Source organism: Chaetodon auriga, chromosome 1 (genome assembly GCF_051107435.1).
Source record: "Chaetodon auriga isolate fChaAug3 chromosome 1, fChaAug3.hap1, whole genome shotgun sequence".
Classification (NCBI taxonomy): domain Eukaryota; kingdom Metazoa; phylum Chordata; class Actinopteri; order Chaetodontiformes; family Chaetodontidae; genus Chaetodon; species Chaetodon auriga.
The window spans coordinates 18,414,709-18,425,108 of record NC_135074.1 but is presented as its reverse complement, the minus strand read 5'-3'; the positions used below and the strand labels follow the sequence as shown (position 1 = coordinate 18,425,108).

General features: G+C 43.3%; 2 protein-coding genes across 3 annotated transcripts in view; one reads left to right on the top strand and one right to left on the bottom strand.

Annotated features, from left to right (window-relative positions):
* Window positions 1–955: 955 nt before the first annotated feature.
* On the top strand, window positions 956–3,356 carry marveld3 (MARVEL domain containing 3). 2 transcript variants are annotated; one of them, XM_076728131.1, is made up of 4 exons: window positions 956–1,148; window positions 1,557–1,769; window positions 1,936–2,033; window positions 2,470–3,356. In XM_076728131.1, the coding sequence occupies exons 2-4, from the start codon at window positions 1,567–1,569 to the stop codon at window positions 3,078–3,080; spliced, it is 912 nt and encodes a 303-aa protein (XP_076584246.1). In that variant the 5' UTR covers window positions 956–1,148; window positions 1,557–1,566; the 3' UTR covers window positions 3,081–3,356. The 2 variants fall into 2 exon arrangements, with proteins under 2 accessions (XP_076584246.1, XP_076584238.1); XM_076728123.1 differs by lacking the exon at window positions 956–1,148 and having other exon boundaries at window positions 1,162–1,769.
* Window positions 3,357–3,449: 93 nt separating this feature from the next.
* Window positions 3,450–10,400, bottom strand: part of phlpp2 (PH domain and leucine rich repeat protein phosphatase 2) — a 39,055-nt gene continuing 32,104 nt past the window's right edge. Inside the window, exon 19 of the mRNA XM_076728108.1 lies at window positions 3,450–10,256. Coding sequence (XP_076584223.1) covers window positions 8,970–10,256 — 1,287 coding nt within the window. The 3' untranslated portion in view covers window positions 3,450–8,969. The remainder of the gene's footprint in view (window positions 10,257–10,400) is intronic.

The following is a 10,400-nucleotide window of genomic DNA, read 5'->3' as shown; positions in this document are numbered from 1 at the left end:
AATTCCGTCCAGTCATGTACAGTGGCCCATGACATCTGGTGTGCTGCAGCACATATCAAAACTTCCCATCCAGGTATAATCACATTTATTGCAGATATAAGCACATCTTCCTCCACATGACATGGACTCAAGATCAGATGAAAGGCAGCACCTGACTCTTTCAGCTGACTTCATGTCAGTTAAAATAGTTCTTAATTGGTCATACAAAATTTTGTTTAAGTTAGCACAAACCAGTTGTCCTTGCTGCAAAATTACTAAAGAAACAGAAAAGCCCGCCCTGTTCGGCCTACACAGTAGTGGTTAATTGTGGTCACTAATAATTTAAATATATTGATGGGTTCCTGAAGTAGGGAGAACTTAAGAGGGAGTGGAGGGACCTCTCTGTTTCTTGATGGATTGCATCTGAGCTAGAAGTAGAGACTGAGCTCTTAACTTGAAAATGAAATTCCATTATCTTCTTACGGTCATGACTCGTATCAGAGAATTGCACAAATATACACTAATAAATGAATATGAGTCCTGGCTAATCACAGGGTGAGCGAATAAGCATGGCCCTCGTGACATGGAAGTCACGCTTTTAAATGACATTTATTTTGAAATCTATCTATACCTCGGAAATGCTGAAAATAGTGTCGCGGACTATTGCCACGAGCTTCACGATGGACGCGTGACCGCGTGCGCTGTCGTGTGCGTTCACGTCCGGGTTGGGGCATGAGTCGCACATTTTTTGTTTTTGCAAGTTGAGCACGACCGAAACACATCATTTCTGATACCCTTTACGTTTTAATTGAACTGTAATGAAGTAGCCTGTGTCCTGTAATATTTGCATCAAACTGACCAGTGAATTAAATGTAGCTGTCTCTAATCTTTATATATATAATGAAGTATTTACAATACAATTCAATAAAAAAAAGTACACAAAGTATGCATCCAACACACTATACATTTGAAAAATAAGCCTAAAAAGTTTAAAGTAGCCGTAGAAAGTTCACTGGATTTTTCCAGAAATTAGGTCGAAACTGGTGGGCGTGACGCAGCACAGGTGAGTGGCAGGAGAAGGAATTCTCAAACACAGGAAGCAGGTAAAGGTAAGCTCTTTCCTCTCGGTGTGGACGAAAACACGACCAAACTTTGTCCGCTGTCCAAAGGTAGGACATAATAATGTTTTCACTTCGTATTATAATCGAAACACGAATGAGCTTAGCAGCAGAGGGGAGGTTGTTATGAATTGCTGGCCTCTTAAATGCATGTTGACATGAAGTCGTATATAATCACGTAAAAATCTGATTTCATTTGTCGACTTTATCATCTCTTCGTTTGTTCACTAAAATGTCCGTGGGGCCTAAAATCATCACCACCTTTTGTCTCGATTGCTTCTTTACGAATGAAGAAATCTGTGTGTTTGGTCCTTCACCTCACTCAGCCGTTCATGTTCATGAAATGATCCTCCATGCTGCTTTACTGTCCACAGTGGCAGTTACAGACATGCAGGCCAAGTATCCACTTTGTTTATGAGGGTCTGTAATAGGATTCATGTCCATAATCTTCTTTTGTAGGCAGAGGAAGATGCCAGAGAGGGGAAGACACCATGAGAGGAGAGATGTGTATGCAGAGTACAAGAGCAGAGACTATTCACACAATGGAGACCACGCTTCATATGACAACAGAGGACGCAACCAAAAGCCAAGAGACGTGGACGGGAGAGACCCCGCTGGGGACAGGAGGGCCAAACACAGCAGATATCAAGACCATGAAGAACCCTCAAGACTGTAAGGGACTTTCTCTATAAGTCAAGTCCCTGTATTCACTGTCATGTCTTCCACACACACTTTTCACCACATGTGGGCGGTTATTTACTTATATTTGTGAGGGGAAAGTATTTTTTAGCCACATAATGAATTCCATCTCACTGTCCAAATGGTGTTGTCCTTGTAGGTCCAGAGAGACTTCAGTGTATCATTCTGAAGGGGAGTATTACGAGCAACAGCACAAACAAACGCTCTACAATTTCAGATACATCCTAACCAGTAGAGGCAAGTATGTTTATGTTCCACCTCTTCTGTCAAACGTTTATATTTATATATATATATATATACTTATTTATTTACTATGGCTTCTTTATACTATAATATACCATTATGTGATTTATGTCATAAGGGCTGAGTTGGAACAAGCTCAGGATTTACGCTTAATTTGTGTGCAAAAAGTCAGAAACAGTGAAGAATGCACACAGGACTTGGGTTATTTATTAAAATGTCTTGTTTTATGCAGGTAACAGTCCCAAAACCCAAAAGATACTCAGTTTATTATGATTCATGACAAAGAAAAGCAGCCAATCCAGTGACCAGAGAAGCTGCCACCAGCTTATATTTGGCATTTTTGCTTGACAAAATTCAGCTCTGGTCTCGCTGCTTCATGTTGCTATGAATTCACGTCAGCGTTGTGTGAACTGGATCCTCTCTCTCGCAGGTCTCTGCCAGATTTTGGAGCTGTTTTTGAACCTCCTTATCGTCATCTGTGCCGGAGTGCCGTACAGCAACAACGGGGGTTACCGTGACCTGGCCAGCCTCGGCGGGCTCTACTATTATCACTTTGGTGGAGCCAACGCTTTCACTGGAGCCGATGCAGACCGGGTGAAGGAGCTGGACCGGCTGTTCCATCAGCTCAAGCGGCCTCCGTACGTCTTCACCATGGCCTGCGGCGGGGTTTTGATGATCTACGCCTGTGCCATGCTTGGCCTGGGGATTTTCAGAGTCCCTTATCGCTGGCCCCCTGTGCTGCTGGGGGAGGCTCTGCTGAACCTCCTGATCGGACTGGGCTACATCCCGGCACTTGCCTTCTACTTTATCAAGCTGCAGGAAACTTACAACGATCCCATCTGTAAAGAGAGAGAGCAGATGTACAAGAGCAAAGGGCACAAAGGCTTTGAGTGCCAGTTTCACGGTGCAGATATCGCAGGAGGGCTCTTCGGGGTGCTGGGGGTGTTTGTTTTCATCTTTGGTGCAGTGCTAGCTGTCAGAGCGTTCAGGTCAGTGCGGGAGCTGAAGAAGCAGAGGACAAACGAGGACAATCGTTTTTAAGCTGGCTTTTCTCCTCGACATCCTGGGATTGAGTAGAAATCCCTGTGACGAGACAACATGCGAGGTCTTGTCATATTGGGCGTTACTGTGTGTTCACTCTTGTAGAATCTGTGAATTTGTATCTACTTTTTATCCTTTGAAGGAGTTTTTTTATAACTTGATTTTCTAAAATGCTTTTTTTATTCCCACCACTTTTCCAGTTTACATACTTGTGTACTGCATCTGTTACATTTTTTTTAATATATGTGGTTATAATAAACAAGTCTAAGTGTATGTAAAGTATGTTTTATTACTCATTTCTCAATTTTGGCCACAAACTATAAACAGTTCCATTCTAAAAAACAAAACAAAAAAGTATGTAAAATATTTAAGATTACGATATGAGTCACTTGTGTAGCAGAGACAAGCAACAAACAATATTTAATTTACTTTAAGAACAAGGTTGTCTGATATGCTACGCAGGAACAGTCAGAGGGGGTTTCATTGAGCTCTTTTAAGGTCAAATAATGCCTGTTCCAGACAGAAACCACTGTGGATCTCAGCCTGTTCATCATTTATCCTGGCAGCTGAATCCTGGAACAGAGGGTTCAGTGTTGTCTTGTGACTTTAAGTTCTTATTTTGATTTCTACACTTAAAACTGATACGATCTTCGAATAGCCACAGCATTTCCATGGAATGATTTATAATGATGGTTCTTCCATTGAGCTCCAGTATCCTTCCATTTCTTTTAGACTTGGAAGAAGCAAAGAGTTTGACTTTGTTCCTCCCTTAAGGTCTTACATCACCAGAAAAAACAGCACTTAATTTTAATTTCATCACATTTAAGCTTCTTTCTGCTGGTAATTTGTATAGTTCAGGGTGCCATTCTGAGCTTCACCAACAGATGGCACATCTACTGGAATTTACTCATGACTTCAACACTTGGAGCTTGATTTTGCTTGTGCAGTGGTTCATGCTCTCTGTTCTAATTCATTTTCTTCATCTGTGTACTGCTGACAAAGGAAGATAAATGACATAATAAACTGTCTTACACTGACCAAAAAAAGCCACTTATATGATATTTATTGGCATGAAATCATCATAAAAATGGTGATCAAAGTGGACACTGGACAAAAAAAAATTCACAGTAAAAAGTTTTATTGCTACTTGGCTTAAAGTTAATTCAAAAACAGCTTGTCTGCTCAAAACTAATGATAGCAGCATTTCAAATAAAACAACAACCATCTTCCACTCTCAAAGTTCAAGGGAGTACAATTCTGTCTGATACGCAGCAAAAGCGCTCATTGTTAGTCCTGTTCCTAAATGATAAACCTTGAAACTATCAAACAGAAAACCAAATTTTCGCAGGAATCTGCATGCTAGAATAAAAACCTAAAAATATTAGATATGCTCCGTTTTGTACAAATAAATCACATTTTGAATGTTCTCTATGCTTTTATGTTGATTTATATTCAGGGCATGCTTTCAACATTTAATACAGTTATAGTTAGTACCTTCAAATAAAGTACCGTAATGAGTGACCGTTGTCTGTAGAATCCCAATCACTTTAAATTCTGTTAGTGGAGAGGGAAATATAAATTTGCATGAAACAATGAAGTACAAAAATAAACGTCGGCTTCTTGGCATCGAGAAAAAAATATTCAAGCATTTCTAGAAAATAATGTACAGAAAGGAACCGTGAGATTAAACAATGGCTACTTTGGTCACATGTTAAACAACCGGAGCGTCTTCCATCAGTTTCATTCACCGTATTCACGCAGAAAGTACAGGCAGTCCATTACTCACACGGGCATGCATACACTTACTGTACGTGTGCACTTAAGATTCATGTAACACACACACACGCACACACACAAAAACACAGACAGTTTGCAAACATAGTTGTACAGGGAGCTTGTTGAGTTGTGCAGAGAGGAAACGATCCCTTACAGTTAACACATGAGTCAGCAGTTTAAAAAAAAAAAAAAACACTGACAGTGTAGCCCACTCAGTGCACATACCCTCTGTTTCAGTGCACAAAGGGGATTATGAGCATTATACTACTGGACCCCCTCCACTAAAGAATTAAAGGGAATATTTAAGCCAATGCACTGTACCCTGTGCTCCCTCTTCCTGTATCTGCGCATACAGTCGGCATATGTACATGCACACTGATTAGTCTACTGATGGATTATTATTCAAATATACTTCATGTTGGAAACGTATATTAGACGGGACAGTGGGCGAATATATGGCATCATCCAGAAGACAGACCGGATGAACGAACAATGAGTGTACAACCGTATACAAAAACTGACCAGGGCGGGTTTGAAAAGCTCTAAATGTAGCAGTGCGATGCAGTCCTAACCAGGCCAACTGGGACCAAACTAACACAACTGCAATGCAAATGAGCCAAAAGAACGGACACGAAATAATAAAGGAACAATGCAACTTACACACACAATCTCAATGACATACATCACACATACATCAGCCAATATTCATTTTCAGACATATTGAGAAATATGATTCTTGTAGTTTCAGATGATGGAAAATGAAGCTCTGATAAACATATATACTGTATGTACAGTCGACATTTTGCATATTTGTATGAGTGAATTCCCAACATCTGTTGTGAACACCACCACTTTGTATTAAACCTTAAGGAAAGTTCCACTTCTCCTCTTCCAACGTGTTTCAGACGTGTGCCAGTATTATTCACAATCATCATCTGTCTTACAGCCTTTCTAGCTCCTCCTGTGGCAGGTGCACCTGCAGTGCCCATCCATGTTTCACTGCCACCAGTCCAGATGCATGAAGCCGTGTGTGGGTCCTGACAGCGGAGGTCTGGCCACCGTCAGAACCACAGAGAGTCCCGGGTGTTTGGCATCTCAGACGCTGCACAGCCTCATCAATAAAGTGACTGGAAACAAACTCTTAGCCTCAGAGTGAAATATGAGTTCTGAGTTCTGAATAAGCATAATGAAGGCAAGACTAGCTCCTCCATGTGAATCATAGTAATTATTATCTTGGACTAGTGTTTTCATTACATGTAATAATTATAGAGGAATTCCAAAAACTATTTTCAGGTATGCAGACGTTTAGAAACCGATTAGCCTGATGTTCCAATCAAATATCAACGATGCATATAAATAATGCAAAATATGCACAATAGCTGCATTTCCTCATTTTCTGCCAGGAGGGGGCCCCAAAAATGAACATCTTTAATAAGCATCACTGACGCTGACAGACAGTGTTTAATAGTGTAGTTAAGAACGTATATTAAGTAGATTAAACTGTTTGTGGTGCTGATGGTGAAAATTTAAATATCAGTCAAGACATTCTGTAAAATTCAGATGTCATCGGAAGCAAGCAACAAAAAAAAAGGTTTTTATAAAATCAGAAATGTTTGTCATATCAAAAGCACACCAAAAAGTGACTGTTGTTCATTATTTGTCATTATGTCACGTTACATTATCATCATTTCCGTTGGCTATGTATTCTTAAACAAGAGGTGATATGTTGGGCCGAGGGAAGCCACAATAATCCCAGCGCACTACGTTGATCAATGTCTCATATATTAAACTCAAATATACGTGACTCTGAATATCTCTATTTTCTCTGTACAAAGTGCTTTTAACAGTGTTGCGTTCAAGAGACAAAAACTTGCGAATAACGAGAAAACAGTCAGACTCACACATCAATTAAGGCTTCATCACTGACGTATCACTCATTCCTGCGGAGCAAAGAAAGGGTGGGGGTGGGGGGGTGGGGTTGGGGGGGCTGCTGTCATAAAGAACACCCCCGGAGATAAAGACCTCTGTCACAAACAGAACACGAGTGGGATGAAACAAAGGGCTTCTCCTTTCAAAAATACTGAGTAGTGTTACTTTAAGGCTAAAAGGGAACGCGGAAAGGTCCAGCTATGCAACAGCTGTGGAATGCAAGAACTACACCACCACCGACCCGGGGTGGCAACCAAAAATATACATCTGATGTAGTAATCACTGACATGAGCAATTACCCAACTTTGGCCTTCTTATAACCACAGCAGCCCCGACAGAGCTGCTTTCTCTTTTGGCACAAGGTGGGGAGGTTCAGGAGTGGACAAACAGAGACTTCTGGCGGTGCATAATATTTACCTGACAATTCAAATAACGATAACGTCTTACTCTCAGCTGAGAAAAATATGATATGAAGCACTGTATGTGACTCAATGGGGAAAAAATGCAATACTGAACCAGTGTGTTCTTATTGCAGTACCTTCCTCTGCTGCTGCACTAATAATAATCACTGTGTGAGCTGAATTCGACAGAAGCACCGCCCCCTGATCACGAGACAGCATGCATGCAGTGTGTGAGTGTAAAAGACAGCTATATCAAAGAGTAGCAAGACATGACTTGTCTCTATGTCCCAAATGTCTGCACATACTTGTAGAACTGTGGGTTCTGGCTGTGACATCTTGTGTGCACAGACAGAATAGAAGAAAACAGGGATCTGTTTAGAATGGCCTGAAAATAACACAGCCTGAAAATCATCTGGATGTGTGGGCTGTGCATTAGAGAGCTAAGCTGAAAAAAGATTTGCTAAGATGTAAAAAATGTCAGTATCCGAATAAGCCTGCAAGAACATGGATGGATGTTTACCAGTTTAAAAGGGGAAGCAGCCTCCAAAGTTTAGATACGCTAAAAGGTACGATGTTATAACCAGGGGAGACATTTCGTGATATACAGTACATACAAATACTGCATCTATCCTTCATCTCTTGGAATAATTCACTTTTGTGCCTTGACTGGTTTGTTCGAATGACATGAGACGTCCAGGCGTCTCCAGTCCATGATCCAGTGACCATAAAACGGACGAAGTTTGAAGTAAACTTTTACTTTCCTATGTAGTTTTTAAGGAGACCGTTTGATCATGCACTGTCACAGATTATACCGTTGAATGGATTTTTGAATTCTACAACACATCCGCTCTGTACAGTTGAATGACTTTGATATTATTTTTGACAGCTATTCAAAACGCATCACTCTAAATAGCAACACTTTTCAATCTTGATGTCAGAAGCTCAGGCGCAGCACGTTGGTTGGCCGCGAGTTGTGAGTGTGTACTATACTGTATAGAATTAATTTATCCTATATAGAATATTCTATACATACTGTGTGGGAATGTTAAAAATAAAACCCGACCATACCGTTCGATGTGAATGCAGTTAGTTTGTTTTCACATCTTCTGGTCTTATGTGCCTTACAAGCATTTGTACTGTCTGATTTCCTTTGTAAGCCACAGGAAGAGGAGGAGCGCAGAAGCTGTGCCAGTGCTGGTCTCTTGGAGACACTGTCCCTCCTCCAAATTTAACTAACAAGCTCACGTCCCCAAACGCAGCCTGGATGTCCGGGAGCTCTAGGCTGAGTCGTCTGCAGTAGGCACTTTTTCAAGTTTCAGTCACAGGGCTTCTCTCCAGGACCTGAGAGACCACGGAGCCCCTGGAGAGGAGATTTGACCGTACTGAACACAATTCCGAACACACCCTCAAGATTGCTTGCTTTCCAAGTAAAGGGAAATGTTGCTGACATGTTTAAACACATGAGGTATCCCATTTCAAGTCAGGCTTGTTTTGGTCTATGGTAGCCATTCTTTTCACAACGTCATGTTACGAACTGGGATCTTGCTCGCCCCTATTTCCTTGGATACTAAGACGGTGCACAGAAACCTTTTTTTTTACCTCACATTAATGGCACAGCCTCACTTGCTGACTCTCTGTGACCCACCGGTTTGTCTTGTCCTCACAGAAGATCTGAATGGCAACTTGAGTTGGAATATCTCACATGTATGAGAAAAATCTCCTCTTCTCTGGAATGGCACAATCACAAAATTGCAGCCACGCGGCACTGTGCTGTGTCCCTCCTCTAGAGGGCAGTATCGTAGACTTCCTGCTGTAGGATGGGAACTGGGCCAGGACCTGGGACCAGGTTGGAGGCAAACGCAGGCGGGTGCGGATGATCCCACACCGGATCTTTTAAGCAAGGGGGTATGGATGTTAAGGTGGGGCCTGAGACAAGAGGGCTCTGACCCCTTAGCTGCTCCCTGACTTCCTGCTCCAGACTAGGAGGCACAATGAGCTGGTCCTCAGGGTCTTGCTGTGCTGGGGCAGTGAAGTAGCCAGACTTCTTCTTCGGAGCCTCCAGGGCCACCTCAATCAGATTGTGGCTGTCCTCAGGGGCAACCACAGAGCCATTGGACAGCTTCTTCCCAAACAGGCTGGATGTGGAAGGCGACTTCTTGAGGTCAGCAATCTCTCTCCCACATACAGCCAGCAGGCAGCCATTTGTAGCAGAAACCACCACGCTGTTCTGTCTGCGCATTTTGCCATTGGGATAGTCAGAGCCTCGCTTTTCGAGGTCCAAGTCTTTGGGGCTCTCAGGGGCCCCTGAGCGCAGCTGAAAAGCACAGCAGTGAATGTCTACTTCCACTTCTAACTTGCTGCCATTGGAGATAACGCCCTCCAGAGGAGCTTCGTCATCACTGTCCAACCCGTTGTCAGACTGGTTACTCGAGAACGTAGCACAGGAGGGCTGCCGCTGGAATAGGCCTGGGTGGGTTCCCGGCCCAGCTGAGCCTGGCACCATGATCCCACACAGTGTAGGAGCAGGGTGTAGGCTGCAGCGTCTCTCTGGGCGGGATGCAGGGCCGGAGGATGGGTGCTCGTCCGAAGCGGTGGACCCTGCCTCGCTGCCCACCTCTGAGGCTGATGTCTCGCTGTTGAACTCAGAGACAATTCCACTGCTAGATGAAAGGGTGGCTGGGTCAGTAGGGCCTGGGGTCATGGACACAGGCACAGGGGTGGGAGGGGGACCCCGTGGTTCAGTGGTGGAGACCGGCGGCTCACAGGTGCAGCTGTCTTCACTAATGTGCAGAGATACGACCACAGCTTCGATGTTGTCCTTGCAACCGTAACTCTGGGCGAGTGAACACAGCTTCTTGGCAGCAGCGCGAGGATCCCGCACAGCCTGCACAGTGCACACGGCCTCCTGGTAGGAGACCCGTTCAAACAGCGCTCGGTTACCCAGGATCAAGAACTCATCCTGGGAACAGAGAGGCTCAGTGTGCACCCAGGGCTTTGGAAGTACCCAGGGAGACAGATAAGAGCAGCCCAGCAGGCGAGAGCAGCATGTCACTCCACTCACTTTGTTATCCTGTAAAACAGAAGTGCCATTAGAATTGTAGATCATAACACATACACCCCTGAACATGAGGATGCACGTTAACACTGGATCAAAAGTTCGAAATAATGGCTCTAGTATAACACACGAACCCAGCATACAGAGAAGCTGTGCATT

Bases quoted from the DNA above. Each gene is read 5' to 3' on its own strand.
- marveld3 (XM_076728123.1), top strand. From the start codon at position 1,534: ATGTCCATAATCTTCTTTTGTAGGCAGAGGAAGATGCCAGAGAGGGGA. The intron at 1,770-1,935 runs GTAAGGGACTTT...TTGTCCTTGTAG, and splicing joins CATGAAGAACCCTCAAGACT to GTCCAGAGAGACTTCAGTGT. The intron at 2,034-2,469 runs GCAAGTATGTTT...TCTCTCTCGCAG, and splicing joins ATACATCCTAACCAGTAGAG to GTCTCTGCCAGATTTTGGAG.